The 18,631-nt window shown below is 41.4% G+C and overlaps 1 protein-coding gene across 1 annotated transcript in view; it reads right to left on the reverse strand.

Annotated features, from left to right (window-relative positions):
- The window catches only part of LOC126355414 (uncharacterized), a 138,510-nt gene that overhangs the window by 21,926 nt on the left and 97,953 nt on the right, over positions 1 to 18,631 (reverse strand). Inside the window, exon 4 of the mRNA XM_050005718.1 lies at positions 5,995 to 6,214. Coding sequence (XP_049861675.1) covers positions 5,995 to 6,214 — 220 coding nt within the window. The remainder of the gene's footprint in view (positions 1 to 5,994; positions 6,215 to 18,631) is intronic.

Consider the following 18,631-nt stretch of genomic DNA (forward strand, 5'->3'; position numbering starts at 1 on the left):
TATTTTACTGATGACTATATTTAAGAGTACTAATTAATAAAATAAAAATAGCCTAACTGCATCTCTCCATACAGTGGTCGCAGATAGGCACAGCAAAAATACTGTCTCATATTAGCTTTTGGCCAGTATGACCTTTGTCAAAAATAACCCCCCCCCCCCCACACACACACACACACATACACACACACACGCGCGCGCGCGCAAATGCAACTCACGACTGCAGTCTCTGACAACTGAAGCCACACTACAGTCGTGTGTGTGTGTGTGTGTTTGTGTGTGTGTGTGTGTGTGTGTGTGTGTGCGTGCGTGTGTTGGCATGCACGTGTGCCTGTGACTGTCATCTATTTTTGATGAAGGTCATACTGGCTGAAAGCTAATTTGTGACAGTCTTTTAATTGTGCCTATCTGTGACTTAGCATCTCTACTATTTGGTGAGTGGCAACTTTCCTTTTCATAATATTGTTACAGTCCATCCTGGATTTTCTATTGTTTGATTTCCAACTGCATCTCTTTCATTCCATTACAACCTATACTTTATTTTGCACCTAGTGTTCTGAGCACTCTTTCCTTCTTTTTGTCTCCAGATACATTGCAGAGAAAGAAAAATTTTTGTTGTGGAAAGCTTGAATGACCATCAAAATTTCTCCTTCAATTACTCTTATTCTTCCAGTCTTGAATTTGTCCACATCCCTTCCCCTTCCATGCCTGACCTATAAATATACATGAACACAAGAAAGGTATGCCCCTCCCTCCCTTTCAACATATACAATATGCATAAAAACAATTGCCCAAATACTTTTACAGTAATTGCCAATTACTTGGTTACACTCACATTCTTTTAAGAGTTTCTAATTTCTTCCCATTATCAGAGGAAGAATTGTTGGAGAAAGGCGAAAAATAAAAAAGCAAATAATGTTAATTACTATTTCTTGAGTTACATCAGTAACTTCCAAGATGTTACTAGTTACTTCTATATTAGCTACCTGCATCCATAGGCTGCAACTGTTAACATGCTTCTGTGTGGTAGCACTCAACTCTGAGGTAATCTAGTTTCAAAACTGGTTGTGGATGAAATTTTCAGTGCAAGTATTTGGCTAGCAAGGGGGGTGGGGGTAGCGGTAGGGGGACAGGTGGTGATGTAAAGTACCTGATCACCAGTCTTTCCATCAGCGTTCTGGATTTAATTCCAAGCCTCTCCGCCAATTCTCATGTAGAGACGGCAAATGACACTGTTGGAGCCATCCACTGGATCAGGACATTCAGGTCAGCAGTCCCCTTGGTGCTATTAAAGAGGCTATGTGTTGGCACCACGTTTCTCCCTCTCCCTTCTATCATCATCATCATCATCAAAAACAAACAACACAAACACAAGACTACACTATACATGCACCTATTACACTCATCAACACTGCACCTACAACACATCTCCTACACATCCACAACAAAAGGGCCATTTTTGTGGAGGAAGAACATCCTTTATGACAGCAGATGATCATATCCTGTTGGATATCCAGCCAATGATGCCACTTAACATTTACATTTTTACTATGTTAGGTGTGCAAACGCCGCACGGGATTAGCCGAGTGGTCTGAGGTGCTGCAATCATGGACTGTGTGGCTGGTCCCAGCTGAGGTTCGAATCCTCCCTCGGGCATGGGTGTGTGTGTTTGTCCTTAGTATAATTCAGGTTAAGTAGTGTGTAAGCTTAGGGACTGATGACCTTAGCAGTTAAGTCCCATAAGATTTCAAACACATTTGAGCATTTTTGAGCTCTGCAAATCTAATATGCCTATCTGATGCAAGGAACGTACTCCATTCCTTTTTATTCTTAGTCTGTACTAGATCTCACCCATCAACACTCCTGTTGAACATCAGTCGAGTCTATTGATGTAGCAGCAATATCAGCTGTCTCTGGTAGTTGCTGAAACCAGTTTCATATTCCTTGTTGACTCAGGTGCTATAATCCCACTTGTGTCTCTCTTTGATTTTTCTGAATATTACATCTATAATCCTATTAAGGACTTGTGCGGCAGATAAATCACAGCAGGACTCATGAAGTGCCTGTTTCTGTCATGTTTTCACTTATTATTTCAATGTATTTTCTTAATGGGTGCTATACGCAATGCTGTTCCCTGATGCAGCTCAAGAAACATTGTCACGTATGATCCTTTATGAGCAGTTTATCTTCTTGTAGTTGTGTCATATGTGTAAAGACTGAGCCTCTTTATTTGCTGTCTTTATCTAATGTTTGTAAAGAACTCTTACAATGGTCAACCTACCTTCATTATGAGCTAATGAGGTTGCCAAAATTGCAGTGTATATTGATGAGTCAGACTTTATGACCTGTCTACCATGAGAATGAATGCTACCTGGCAGTGTTAACAGCTCATGAAATAGTTAAAAAAAAGTATGTAAGCTGAGGGGAGACAAATTGGAAAGCATTCTAGAGATAAGATGGGCCACAAATCAAGATAACCACTGGCATGAGCAACATTGAGAAAGGGAACCTTGTTATGGCCCACATCCTGGGAATGAGCATTTTGGAAATAGAGAAGCAGGTTGGCTGGTTTCATGCTACTGTCATGGGAATCTATGGACAGTGGCTGTAAAACAGGCAAACCGCAAGTAAGGGTCACCTATGCCTATTCACAGGAGGTGGATGTCAGAAGCATGCAAGTTCTGTAAAGTAATAAAGGTAGCAATTGATGGTATATCCATTTTGACCCAACATCATAAGTAACAGGTGCAGTTGGCACATGATCATTGAGATTGGACCATGGGTCAATAGAAATATGTCACCTGGTCTGGTGAACCACCATTTTGTTATACTAGAGTAATCATGCCCGTATATGCTCTTATCCAGGCAAACAGCTGCTTGAAATGTGCTCCTCATCATTACAAGCCAATGGGGGCAGTATTGTGCTATTGGAAACATTCACCTGGGCTTCTGTGGGATCTGTGGTAGTAATCAAAGGCTCCATGACAGCTGTGATCTTCTGGAATATTATTGCAGACCACCTAAGTCTCTTCATGACTGATGTCTCTACCGACAGTGATGTCATCTTCCAGAAGGATAACTATCCATGTTAGGAAGTCAGAATCATGCTACAGTGCTTTGAGGAGAATGATAGTGAACACAAATTGATGTCTTGGACACCAAATTTGTCTTATCTGAAGCTGATAGAATACATTTGGATGTCATTGGGTACCAACTCCTAGACACATACCAGTGGCCCACAATTTACAGGAATTGTATGAACTGTGTATAGACACCTGGTGCCACATCTCCAACAGGAAAAAAACACTGTTAAGCCTAATGTTATAGATCAATCTAATACAACTTAAACTGAAATTCTGTTTTATCTCTGTTTTTCAAACACGTTTTTGTTCTATTCAAATATATTTTTTTGCTTCCTCAGTCTCAGACCCAGAAGATAATTGATATAACTACTGGCATCACTTCTTTTGGTATGGTTCATAAATCTGTCAAATGCAAAGAAGACAGTGACATCACTGTAATTTATTTGTTGAGCCATTACTGATACTGTAACAGAGCTGTTTGATGTTTTTATAGACATACAGGAGGCAAGTGCTTGTTTCCCAGGGGTAATTTGTTTCTCCTCCTATTTCATTCACATAGAGTTTGGTACACTACCATTCAGGGATTAACACCTCAAGATATAAAATAATAGCAGTTGTTATAACAGTAAGCTCAGTTATGTTTCCGATTTTGTAACTGTAAAGTTTATACATATTCAAGAGATACAGTTCAATATAGTTGTCAAATTATTATGTTGTTGTGCATAATTTGTCCTAGTGAGCTAAGAACAGTGTTGTATCCACCTTTACTTGCAGCTAAGGGAGTTCAGCTGGCCACAGTGGCCAAGCGGTTCTAGGTGCTTCAGTCTGGAACTACGCAGCTGTAACGGTCGCAGGTTCGAATCCTGCCTCGGGCGTGGATGTATGTGATGTCCTTAGGTTAGTTAGGTTTAAGTAGTTCTAAGTTTAGGGGACTGATGACCTCAGATGTTAAGTCTCATAGTGCTTCGAGCCATATGAACAATTTTTTTTGCTAAGGTCAGGTCATTAGCAAGTACTAGCAATCATTTAGCATCATTTCTTTCTTTCTGTTCTGCTAGTCCAATAATTAGTCACTGTTGGGTAACGTTTCTCCATCAGTTTTTACCTGGACTAGTGACTTTGAGATTTAGGATTTATTACTTCATAAAAACTGATGTTTTATTTCACATGTCCAGCAGAGCCCCTCCTAATTTCCTTCATCTACTTTTCTTAGTTCAATGCTCTGTCATTTTAACAATGTGGTGAGGGAGTACTGACTCACTGTTTGTTGACAGGGGGAAGATAACCAGCAAGGCTTCAGTGAACTTCACTAACATCACTACCCTACCTCAAAAGGCCAACACCATTTGGAATGTGTTTGTTTATGGCTGTGGTAAATACAGTGGCACAATTGTGATAAAACTAAGTAGTATGTATAGGCTACATTTCATAACTCATTGTAATATAGTGTGAATGTGTGTCTAGTGTATCTGGTACTGTGTTTTCTCAAATTCATATATTTTCTCTCTCCTAGCACTTACGACAAATTTTGTAACATGTAATTTGTATGACAAAATAAGTGACGAAACAGCACGCAAATAATAATAGTAAGAAAACATACAGCAAAATTCTCTCAGCTTAGGGATTTGATATACAATAAAATATGATTGTCATCAAGCTAAGTATACTGGTATTTTCTTCTCATCCCATTCAATATATCTCTCCTGATCTGGGATTCTGGGTGACTTTTCTGCAGCTCTCCCCATTTCCTAAATCTTACCAGTCCTTTTCCCTCATCTGTCTTCCTTTCCCTTCAACCCTTCTGCCAGAAGTAGGAGCCACTCACTGATTATGAAAGATTGTGCATTTTCGTATCTTTTATATGTGTTTTCTCGTGCTGCCACTTGGTGAGTAGACTTTTTACCTATTCATATTATATTATAAGAACATTAAACATATTTTGAGTCAGGTATGACATTTTATGACATTTGTGGAGATCAAAGGCATAATAAAATATTTGTAATGAGATTTTGAGGCCATTCTAATGACGATAATCACCTTATCTGTGCTTGTTACACACAATGAAAGCACCATTCTTATGAATTAGATTACATCAGACTTATTGAATGGAAAGGGTCCTTCCACTCAGATATTATTATTGGCTATGTCTCTGTGGCTTTGTTTACCATTTCCTTGTTAGAAAAGCATTCACTTCTCTAATTCCACAGCTACTATAACAGTTACCTACTTGTTTCAGTGAGTCAAATACAATTTCACTATTTTCCTAATGTACGCATCTAGTCACTATTCACTGTCCATGGCATCTTTTTGCATTGTTATTTGGAGTTCAATGATGTATCTTATGTACTGTGTGTGCTCTTATTAAACAAATATCTCTGCACAGGAGCTCTACAGATACATCTAGGTGATTACTCTGCTATTCACAATAAAGTGCCTGACAGAGGGTTTAGTGACAAATTAACTGTCCTATTTTTTGTTTTATTTTATCTCAGTGCTTGAAGCTGCTCTTCTAGAACTCACCAATTGCCTATGGTGTATGTATACTTCTCCACACCCTAACCCCACCCCCACACCAGTTTTTGCTATGACTCCCATATTTTTCTTGTTTCTGTTTCTCAAGCATGACATGGAAGAGAATAAATTTAATAAAATTGTGAGTAAGTGTTCTCTTCTCTCTCCATATTTTGAAAAAGGAATGTAACCACATGAATATGCGACAAATACATTTCTGTTTGCTTTAAATATTGCTCTAGTATTGTTCACTTTGCAGATTAAAGAGTGAGTTTATTGTTATTCATTATTTATTGTAAGTATAGTATAAAAAAAACTGGATTTCACATTAGTTAAAGTGCTTTTATACAGGTTCATGTTTCTATATATTAACTTTATAAATACTTTCCGATCCAGTACATACCAACAACTTCCAAAATATATGAAACAATTGTTTTTCTGTCAGCAGTTTTGTTTCCATAAGGATAAACACACTGGTACATCCCACTGTTTGCTACTGAGACATTATTCATTAACAGATTGCCACGGCACAATTTCTTTCCACAAAGGTGTAGAGGTTTATTAATGTCCCCTTCCTCAATATGCTGTGGGCATGGATACTGGCCATATCTCTCACCACACTTCTGGAAAGAAAAGGAAGCTTAAATTTAGACATAAAGACACAAACGATAATTCTTATCTTAGTCAAAAGAATATTTCAAAATACTAAAGAAAAAATTATAAATGTCTGAAATCCACAGCCTTTAAGCATCTACCAAGAAAACAGAAGGCAGGGACTTCACCCAATAACTCCCAGGAGAGTTTCAAATAGATCATGTGGCCATTTCATGAAAGTCCTTTAGATAAATCCAGAATGTGAGATTGTTAAGAGGGGTGAGCTTGCACTCATACCACTACCTCTAAAAAATAAAATTCCAATTTCTACCTAGGAATACAAGAAAGCCTCAAATTCCCAAACTTACCAAGTCTGACTTGGAAAAACTGACAACCTGCAATATGCTTACAGAGAGAATGCAAACACTAGATCATGAATGCAACAACTGGGACCAGCTAAGGTACAAATTGGTAAAAGCTGCAACAGAAGTCGCCCCACTAAGGAAACAGAGGAAACATGAGTTGTGGACAAGTACCTGTGACCAAGCAATCGCAACAAGACAGGCAGCTTGGCTAAGATGGACCTCACAGAAGTCTGAAACAAATAAGGAGAAGTTCATAAAACAGTGCCGGCTAACTGCCAAAATCATCAGGCAGGTTAAACGTCAGTACACTCAGGACCAATTGACTTTTACAAACTTTCAAGTGAAATCTTAGAAGCTATGTGCCACCCAGCTTACACTTCAGAGGACCAAATGGAAGCATAGCCTATAATGACAAAGACAACTGCCACATATTGGCCAAATATTTTGAGAATCTCCTTAACTGTGAGTCCCCTAACACCTCCTTTATCTATCAAGACAGTCCCAGACAACCAAACTCTCACCCTCCAACAGAAGAAGAAGTATGAAGCATCATTCAGTCCCTGAAGAATAACAAAGCACCAGGAGAAGACACTATAGTTGCAGAGTTGTGGAAGCAAGCTGAAGACAAAGCAATCAGCTAGTTTACTGACATCCTACAGAACATTTAGGATACTGAGAAGTTACCAGATGACCAGACATCTGCTCTGATCCACCCCTTACACAGTAAGGGTGATCTGTCTGACATCAACAATTATAGAGGGATCTCATTGATACCAGTCACCTATAGGATATTATCGAAGGCATTACTGAACAGAGCTGAACCTCAATTGGACCCAAAACTTGGAGATTATCAGGGTGATTTTAGAAAAGGATGTTCTTTTGCTGAACAGATCCTTAACTTGAAGTCAGTATTAAGTCAAATTAAACTAGCGAATAAACAATAGATCATGAGTATAGTTCAGAGTAACACTTTCAGAAAGCTTTGAGATAAAGAAAGGAGTTAGACAGGGAGATGGGCTTTCACCTCTTCTCTTCAACTGTGCATTGACAAGGTGATCAGAGAGTGGTGAAAAGAAATGGAAGTACAAAATATACCGAGCAGTATTTATCTGGGACACAAATGGAAGGGACTAGTAGTAGACTGTTTAGCTTACGCAGATCATCTGGCATGTACAGCAAGCTCAGTGAAAGTAGCAGTAAAGCAGCTCAACATTCTCAAACTCCAGACTACCAAGGTACAACTCCAATTGTCGCTTGAAAAGACATAATACCTCACCAACATCAGTGATACTCCCAGTGAACTACAGTAGGAACAAGGTCAAATTGAGAAAGCTGACAGATTCAAGTATCTAGGAGAATGGTTGGAACCTAATCTATCAGAAGGAACAGCACAAACAACTCAGATTAATAAGTCACAATTAGCATATCGATTAATCAAGAACATCTATAATAAGAAATGCCTATTTCGTAATTCCATACGAAAACACTACCCAACAGTTATCTGCCCTGAAGTCCTATATGAACCTCAGAATGCTTGAATCTGAACAGGAAAGGCTTTACAGATAAACTAGAGATTCAGGAGAGGAAGATCCTGAGAAAAATTCTGGGTCCGGTCAAAATACATGATGAGTACAGAAGACAATCAAACCAGGCACTATACAATCACACCGGGAAAATCACAGATGTAGCCAGGGACAGACGTCTCACTTTCTATGGACATATCACAAGGATGGACCAAACAAGACTAACCAACCGACTTCTCAACTACTGGAAGAGCAAGAAGACCCTGACACCATGACTGATAGAAGTCAAGAAAGACATCCAGGAACTGAAAATAACTGAAAGTGACATTAGAAACCAAGCACTTCTCAGGAGGATACTAAAAGAAAAGAGGTCTCATGACAGATCACCCCATAAAAAGACCGGTGGCCTTTGGACAAAGGAAAGAAGGGAGAAACACAGCCAGAGAATGCAGGTTATTGGGGAAACATCAAGTCCCTCTCCAGGCTGAAAAGTTGAATACTGTGCTCTTTAGCTGGCCCATTCGAAAGAAGAAGAAATCACTTTGAGGCAAAAGAGTATTGTGTATTTAGTCAGGCCCAAAATGGATATTGCTGGAGCAGACACAAATGAAAAGCGGAAGTTAATCCTCAAGGTTCCTGAACGTCTTCAGCAGATGGTCACAGAAAACCCTCTTAACATATTACTTACAACTGTATAAAGCTAAATAGTTTTTCTACTTTAAATGTGCCTTATCAGAAGTATGGTACTTGGAATTGTGATACATAAAGGTAAGTACTGTCTTCTTTTAACATAACTAAATAAAGATAGATCCCTGTCATTTAAATCTCAGACATGGGAAGGAGCTATTGTCATTGTTTTACTTCTGTCAAAAGTTATATGTCATGTTGCATTGAGAATTCACTCCTACATACTTTGTCAGTGTCAGAGATTCAGGTAAGCATCAGTTTGTTGAAAATGCGTTATGGAACTTAATTTCATGAGGTTCTTCTTCAGAAACAATTGCTACCTTTACAAGTCAGTCAGATAGGACCATATTTAAAACAAATTTATGCCAGTGAGACATGCTGCTCTCTTATTCAAACTGTAACTCTGTTATCATTGAGAATCAGACAGTTAAAGAGGGCAAAGAAGTTAATTGTTATTTATAAATACTATAGCTCAATTGTTCAGTGGACGATTGAACTTCTTAGGAAAATAATATTATGATAGTAAAGGTTATTCAGCGTGCTCTCCATATGTATTCTAGAAGGAGTAATTTTTTGGACGAGTGATCACTTTTTAAGAGTAATTGAGAACATAGGATGGAGTGATCTGTAGGCCACTACTCATATCAGCAGCAACAGTGTCCGCTACATGATTTCCGAAACAATCCTAACTTCTTTCTGAAGATTTGTGGAAGCAGTAAAAAAGTCTAGCTAGCAACATTCATTAGGTCTCAGGGTTACAACATTCTCAGAATTTACAGGGTTCTTTGGACTTAGACCAAGATTAATCTCCAAATGCTTGATTAGTTTGGTGATGCTCTTAGCTGCACATTTGTTGACATGTACTGTAGAGAAGAGACTGGCCCAGTTTATATGGATCTGCAAAGTGCCTGCTGTAGTAATAAACACAAATAATTATGTCTAGAATAACCAGTTCAAAGTTTATATTTTCAATATGAAATCAATGTACATAGCTATGCTGACTCCAAACAATTAACAAGTACAACAAAACTAGAGTCAAGTTAGCACACAGATAAACCATAACAGAATGAAGAAGAGAATCCTCTGCTTTGTAATTATAATAGATACGTTGATAGTCTGAATCGTGAAGTGGTGCAGTCTCTTGGCTGTGTGTGCAGAGCTAGATGTGATGCTGCTGTTGCTATTTTATTGTGACGGTGCCTGAAGGCTGGGCTCATGCCACCAAGTGCTGGCATGGGCAGGTTGAATCATAACATGACAGCCAGCACCTTGCATCTTGTTATATTCACTGCCAGCATGGTGCTGGTTGGTACAGCACCTGCGGACCATTCAAAGCCACTGGTTGTTGCTGAAGCTCATCTGCACCCAGCCAATGATGCTGGTGCAGAGGGCTTTAAAAAATGTTGGAGGAGGTGAAGTAGGCAAGATTGTGCCTGGTGGAGGAGATGGAGACAGAAACAGAGAAGTGGTCTCCAAGAATGGAGAGAAGGGCTGGACCTGGACCGCTGGAGGGAGGAAGGCCTGGGAGTTTAGTGCAGGGATTGCACAGGCTGGTTTCTCACCTGTGGGTGGACTTGGTTTCAGTACTGAGTCACCAGCCATTCTCACCTGCAGTATGAGGATTGTCTAACCGTGCTGGCTGTGAATGACTGCTTGGTGCAGCACTCGCTGTGACTAAAAGTGAAAATCTAGATGGGGGTACCTGGCATGCATCTCGGTGACAGAGAAGCCCAAGGAAGGTGCAGGGCAGGGACCAGGAGGTTCAGGACTGTATGTGTCTGGTGCCTGTGCAGCAGTTCTGCCTCTCATTGACTGCTGTGGACCTGTAACAGCTGAGAATGTGTTGGAATTGTTCTTCCACTGGAGCGGTGCTGATACACTTCCTTATTTGTATATCGAAAGTCCTTATGAGGGGTATTGCCTGCCCGTTAGACTGAGGGTGAAAGGAGAGCGCCCTGACATAATGGATACCATGTTATGCACAAAAATCTTGAAAAGTCTATGAGGTAAACTATGTGTTGTTGTTCATCTCCAGGATGTAGAGAAGCCTTAATGGCAAAAATACAGGGGAGGACCCACATCATAGATTCTTCTGTCATAGGGCAGCAGTTTACGATGTATGGAAACTGACAATAGGCTTCTATGACTACCAACCAATAAGTGTCCAAGAAGGGCCCACAAAATCTGAGTAGGCATGCTCTCACGGCTGTGAACAGTCTGGTCATGGAGAGTAATATTGCTGTGGAGTGGCCTGGTTTCCTGCACACTTAGAACCAGAACAATTAAATGTTGATTCTCACAATCAATCTTGGGGCAGTGAACAAGTTGGTGATCCAGCATCTTCATTCTTAACACCCACCCAATTGCCGCATTGCAGGGGGTGAAGAGTGTCTCACTGGATAGATACTGGAATGACCACTGTTGTCACAGTGCATTCAGTAGACAGCAAAATGATGCCACCAACAAGAGTTAACCTATGGCACAATACAAAATAATTGTGGCTGGGACACAAAGCTGTAGCTGAAAGCTGATCTGGCCAACCCTACTGAATATACTGAAGGAAACCAGGACTGGAATTGACAGCATGGGCACTGCATGACTCATAATCGGGAACAAATCCAATGTCTTTCTAGCTTCCTAATCAAGCTAGAAACAAAGTACTTCATCCTGATGGAAGCCAAGGTCAGGTCTAATCAGAATATGTGAGAAAGTGTTGGCATTAGAGGGCCAAGCTGTGTGGCAGAAGTGAATCTTGGAATGACAACGACTGACGAACAGGGCCCATCTTATGTGACAGTTGTGCCATGGTATTACGGAGAGAAACTAATAGTGTGTTATCAGTAAGTATGTGAAACTTGACACTATATACAAACATGTGAAGCTTCCGGAGAGAGTAAATAATAGCAAAGGTCTCCTCCTGTAGTTGAGAATAACTCTTTTGAACGACATTAAGCATTTTTGAGGAAAAGCAACGGGCTGTTTTGAACCATCTGTGTTACACTGAGACAGCATGGACCCTCCATGCCATATTGAGATGCATCCAGAGTCATTACAAGCTGGTAATGAGGTTTGTATCTAGCCGGGAACATGGTGGAATTCATATCACCTTTCAATTTTCAGAACACTTTTTGACAGGCAGGCATCCAGAAAAACAATGTGCCTTTCTTGTGCATTGGTTGAGAGGATGTGCTACTGTAGCTGCATGCAGGAGGAACTTACGATAATACATAACTTTGCCTAAGAAGTCTAGAGCTCCTTCACATTAACAGGACAAGAGCATACCTCAATAGCCGCAGTATGACCACTGCTCAGCTGTACCCCTTGATGGGAAATTCCATACCCCAGGTATTCAACAGAAGGCTGAAAGAAATACAACTTACCCAAATTGCACTTGAGACCATCACCCTGCAATGTCTGAAACAGAAGCAACTACAGGTCATTGACTGGATGATAAGGATTCAATGACAACTAATGCTACCAGCCTATCTTGTTGTTCTTTCACTTGATCACAAAATGCCAGCAGCACAGGCACAACACAAAAGAAACAAGATCACACTGTGAGTTTAAGGGTGATACAGTCTGTGTAATCTGTGGCCCTGTGTAGCCACTGTGCAAAAAGCACAGAACATCTCCTGCAGGGGTCATCTCGTTCTTGATAAAGTATGAAGTCAGCCATTAAATTATCAAATCAGTGAACATGAATCCAAAGGCTGTGAAAGCAGACAAATTTTCCAAGCAGACACCATCCACCAAAAGGACCATCAATAGGTGCACCACCACCTTTTATGTCATGTCTGCCATAAACTGTCCAATAATAGGAATTTGTTGCTAGTTATAACTGACAAAATAGCATGAAGCAGCAGACAGTCAAGGCAAACTGAGGTGCACGTAAGTGTTAAGAGTTCAGAAGTGTTTTTGCTGCACTTGTATCTGCTTGCAATTGAAGGAAGATGTCGTTGACACACTCACATTGATAAACAATTAGTTATAAAGAGTTGCAAGATTGCCGCACACATGGCTAATGGCAGTAATATCCTTGACTGATTGAGGGAGGGCAGGAGGGTTGTCAAGGGCTGGCTGAACATGACATCATCAGTCACAGAATTCAAAAGTTAATTGCATTATGGTAGAGGGTCCACAAAAAGTGGTCAGATCCTGTCAGAAGGGTCAAACTATAAAAGGAGAAAGTTAAAACACAATCAGTAGAAGGTATAAAAGAGTAGGCAAAGTATATAAACTGGAAAACAGGGATAAAAGAGTAGTCATGGGTCCCAGACATAGAAAACGTGAAGAGAAGCCCCAACCACAACCACCCTGCCCCTGCTCCAGAAGTAAAGCAAAATCTTATAACTGAAAATAAAAACTACTTTCATTTAGGAAACTGAGGACCAGTTCAACCATCCATTAATCATCTGCTAATATTAAAGACAAGAAATCTGGAAGGCTACACTTAGTTTGAAGGGCCAAAAGAAGAGGACAGTCCACCAATACAAGGGATGCCGTCAGTCTGACAGTTCATTCCCTGGGATGCCCACATGACTTGGGACCTAGCGGAAGGCAACAGAGCAGGCAGCATGGCCAAAGGTTGAGAGAGTAGCATCGGTCTACAGCTTGCAAGCTGCTCACTGAGTCGATACATATTGAAACACTGCAGAGGGAGGCCTCAGTAAAAAAAAATGGAGTGCCCTGTTAATGGCTAGCAGCTCTGTTACGAACACACTAGATGATCCCAGCAGTAAATGATGTTCCATGTGAGTAGGAGATGTAAAAGTGTGCCCCACCTTATCTATTGTTTTAGGACAATCAGTGAACTTTTCAAGAATGGAACGTACAAGATGCCAGAATATCACAGGGGTGACAGAGACCTTAGGACTGTGAAATAGATCAGTCCTAATCTGTGGTCAAGGCACCATAAAAGGAGGAGTGGGTGTGGGAGGAAATAAGTGGGTTTCCAGTAAGTGGAAGAGATCCCAAGGAAGGGAAGTAATATGCATTCCAACAGGCAATCCCACCCTGAGGTCGGGTATCAGGAGGGAGACATCCCTCATTTGCACCGACAACAGGTCACGTGGGATGGTCAGGGAATCATTAAATGCTGATCATATAAGAAACCAAGAGTTGGCTCCATCATATTTGTAGAGGGGGAATCTCAGCTTCTGCGAGAAGGCTGTCGACAGGACTAGTGCAGAAGACACTGATAGCCAGACACACCCCAGATTGATGAACAGGATGAAGTAGATTGAGAGAGGAAGGGGCTGCCGAGCCATAAACCTGACAGCACACAGCGCACAGTAAAGATGGAGAAGAGTAGCACAGTCTGCACCCCAAGATGTGTGGGCCATGAGACAGAGAGCATTAAGTTTCCATATGCAGGTGGTCTTCAGGTAGCGAATATGAGACAGCTACGACAGCTTTTTATCAAAAATAAGGTCCAAGAAATGGGACTGTGCTACAACATCTAGGCGCTGGTTGCCTAAATAAAGTTTTGGATCAGGGTGTACAATGGGTCGATGGCAAAAATGCATAAGCCACATTCTGGAGGGAGAAAACTGGAAATCATGGAAGAGGACCCATGCAGAGGTCCATCAGATGATGCCTTGGAGTTGGCATTCAGTAGATGCTACTGAGTGAGAGCTGCACCAGATGCAAATATTGTTGACATATCATGCCGTAGTAACCAGAGGCCCAACAGAGGTGACAAGCCCATTGCCAGCAATGAGGAAAAGTGTGGCACTAATACAGTACCCTGTGGGATACCATTCTCCTAGATCCAAGGGATGCTGAGATAGGTGCCAACTTGAGCCTGGAAGAGTGGGTGGGGTAAAAACTCATGGATAAAAATTGGAAGGGGGCCATAAAAGCCCAGTCATGGGTGTAACTAAAATGTGACGGCACCAAGCCATGTCATATGCCTTATGTAGGTCAAAGAAGGCCATAAAAAGGTGTTGGCAGTTAGAAAAAGCCTGTTGGACTGCTGTTTCCAATCTGAGTAAATGTTCAGTTGTAGATCACCCTTCCTGGGAGTCATGCTGATATGGGGACAAAAGGCCCTGAGATTCAAGTACCCAATATAAGTATAAGCTAATCATCCTCTTGAATGGTTTACAAAGTATGCTGGTAAGGCTAATCAGGTGGTAGGTGTTGAGAGATATTGGGTTTTTTCTGGGATTAAGGACAGGGATGACTATGCTGTCTCACCATTGCAAGTGGAAGGCATCTGTGAGCCACATGTGATTGAAGACCCTGAGGAGATTCTGCCTCTGAATAACGTTCAAGTGTTGGATCATCTGGTTGTGGATGGAATCTGGGCCTGAGCTGTGTCATGTAAAGAGGTAAGAGCCTGCAAGAATTCCCATTCAGTGAAGGATTAATTACAGGATTCAGTTTGGTAGGGGTTGAAACAGCACTTCTTTGGCCAGGGAGGGGAGCAGCACAGGGCGGGGAGGGCATAGGAACCACAGGAGACAGGGAGATGGGAGGTGGATGGGGCTGGGATAAGGAAGATGTAGGAAAGGAAAATGATATACCAGAGGCAGAAGTAGAAAAAATCATTGGTGGTTGGACTAGGTCATATTTTTGGTGAGCCTAAGTATAAGATAGATGATCCAGTGACTTTTACTCTTGGATCTTCTTTTCTTTCTTGTAAACTGGTAATGTGGGGAGTGGTAGTCATGACAGTTGATACACACAGGTGTCGAAACAAAGGGCTTCCCTTCACCACACAGAAGGTCTGCCATACAGTGGACATAGGTCCAAAATGCAAGCACTGAAAGTACGTCATGGATGGTAGGACATAGAGCTTTATATCACATCAGTAACACATAACCTCAACCTGCTCTGGGAAAGTATTCCCCTTGAAAGGAAGAAAAAAAGCACTGGTGCCGTTACAGTTGTCTTCACAACCCTTCTGCACATGACAAGCAAAATGAATGCCACATTGCCAGGCTAATCACCTGGAGTTCCTCATCAGTTTGTAGGGTGAGGAACCTATGAAAAACCAATCCCTGGACAATATTGAGAAACTGGTGAGGAGTAATAGACACCAGACAACATCAAGGTGATCACAAGCTTTCAAGGCTACAGATTGGGTGACAGAAGAAGCTTTGATAAACATGGAGCTCAACCACATCACACTGAGAGACTCCACTTCACCCAAGTTTTCTTCAATATTATCCACAAAAAATGACTGCTTTGCGGTGATGAATGTGTCATCCTAGCACAGCCCAGGTAGTGGGGAAAGTGTTTCATCTCAAAATGGCAAGCCTGGCTGTCCTCCCATGGTGTAGCCCGGGAAGGGAAGGCTGCAGGGTCATACAAAGCAGCATTCAGTGATCTGCTACTACTCGAAGAGATGGGTGGGTGAGACTGCCGAGATTTTTGCAGTTTGGTACATATTGTGTGCCTAGCATCCAACTGACACCACCCACTCTGATCATGGGCTTTCCCCATGAGTGCCATTGAGGCACAGCGTGGCCATCTGGCATGGCAGCTGTTCCTGGGAGTTCTAGGATGACAAGCAACCACTCCTTGACATACATGAGGAGGGAACAAGTCAGGTATCAGTAGTTGATCTCTGTGTTGTCAGGGAGCTCAGGTAGTTGGATACATAGTAGCCCCACAACACAGAATGCCTACATGTGCTGGTGACCTAGCAGAGCAAAGGGGGAGCCACAGCAGTGAAAGAAGGTGCTGGAGGAATCTATGCCATAGATGCTAGGGAGGGAGTTCTTCCCCAAATGGCTCATACTAAAGACAGAAAATTTAGAAATGGAGTTCAGACACCAAGGGGGGACCAAAAATGCCAAAAAGGATGAAAGAACAGGCAAGAGAAACAAAACCACAAGGTGTTCAGGGAACCAGGCAGATAGCCAGGTTGATATAAATAAAAAAAACAGAGAGACAGAGGAGGGGGTAGCAGGGAAGGAGCCAAGATGGGGAGGGAGGGGCACGGTGAAGGAAATGCAGCCCAGGGAGGAAGAATGGACTCCAATAGCTTGGGGCCCTGTGTGTACCAGGCACAAACTCACAAAAGTACTGTGAGCCCCCTGGTGTAAGTAATGTCCTTAGCTTAAAGGTTCAGACACACAGTTGGAGCCAACCTAGAGCTGCACACTACTGCTATATGATCTTTCTTTCAACAGTGATGGCAAGAAGCCCAGGCTGGTTGGTTGGTCATGCTGAATAAAACAAACTGCAGAGAAAGGCAGGGGCTTGTGAAAGTTTGTCCACCATACAGCGGCTGAGTGTGCTGTACCAATGTGACTTTGCTTCTAGTGCTGGAATGTGTATGCCTACTGTCCTCTAAGTTGACAGTGGCCACATCAGCCCAGGTGTCTAACTGACAACATGTGGCCTGGTAAACTTCATATGCTTGTGTTACCTTAAGTACTATTTCTAAGGGGGGTCTTCAAATTTGCAGTGCCAATTGGCAGATTTCTTTATCAGCACTGACATAATAATAGCATCCCAAACCATTATGTCTGCATAAGACTCCTTAGATTGAGTAGTTATGAAACACACTTGCGACTTAAACCTTGCAACTCTGCAGCCAAAGTTCGATAAGATTAATGGGATTGCTTCCTGCACTGCCAGGTGTTGGCAAGCGCAAGTTGGACCATAACAGCATGAGCCAGCATCTCACATCTTCTTATGTTAACTCCCACTGAGGCACCAGTGAATCAGATGTGGTAACATACAGTTACCACATCTGCCTTAGGTCAGAAATTAATGCATGAGTGACAGAATACATGAAGAAAGATCTCACAATCCTGCAGATTAAATGAAACTCTGAGAGCCATACATGAACACTCATTAATCTATAAGAGACAGTCTGTGAAACAGTGAAGTTTACCCATGGGGAAAAAACTGCTAACTGTGGACCATGAACACATGGAAAAGAACAGATACATCATCCTGGATTTTGAGAAGATGTTTATTCAATACTGTCAACTCTTAGTGAAGTTAAGGGTATACAGAAAACACTCATCCCCTTCAAGGTAAATGACTAGTTTCACAACCTTTTCATATGCACAGTCCATGACAGTATTCTGAATGTGTGCTTTAGAAACAGAGGCTAACATTTGTTGTGCCTTAAGAAAATATCATGGTAAAGTTTTACTTTCAGTACACATAATGTACTACATGTCTATATCCACATCTATATATACACACTCTGAAAAACCACCCTAAGGTGCATGGCAGAGGTTTTGTCTCATACCAGTCAGCAGGGTTTCTTCCTGTTCCATTCACATATGGAGCATGGGAAGAATGCTTGTTTAAATGCCTCTGTGCATACAGTAATTATGCTGATCTTATCCTCATGGTCCCTATGTGAGCAATAGATAGGGGGTCATAGTCTACTCCTACAGTAATCATTTAAAGCTGGTTCTTGAAACTTTGTTAATAGACTTTTTCAGTATAGTTTACATCTGTCATCTGGAGAAGTTCAGTTCCTTCAGTATCTTTGCGACACTCTCCCACAAATTAAACAAACCTGTGACCATTCGTGCTGTCCTCCTCTGTGTATGTTCAATATCCCCTGATAGTCCTAATAGTCCTATTTGGCATGGGTCCCATGAGTGATTTGTAAGCAATCTCTTTTGCAGACTGATTGCACTTTCCCAGTATTATACCAACTTGAGACTATGTGATCATTCCATTTCATATCCCTACAAAGTGTGCCCACATGATGTGGACATTCTTAATTTTCTTTCTTCAACTAGGTGGAGATGGCAAAAGAAAATTTCAACACATGGTACCACACAAAGGGGCAAGTATGTCACTGTGAGGTTAGTGTTCTTTGATCTTTTTACCTACAAAGTAATTGAAGGAAGTATGGTTTTCTTTAATGGAAGAATGTCATTTTTTTAAT

This window comes from Schistocerca gregaria, chromosome 3, assembly GCF_023897955.1.
Source record: "Schistocerca gregaria isolate iqSchGreg1 chromosome 3, iqSchGreg1.2, whole genome shotgun sequence".
In the NCBI taxonomy this organism is placed as follows: Eukaryota; Metazoa; Arthropoda; class Insecta; order Orthoptera; family Acrididae; genus Schistocerca; species Schistocerca gregaria.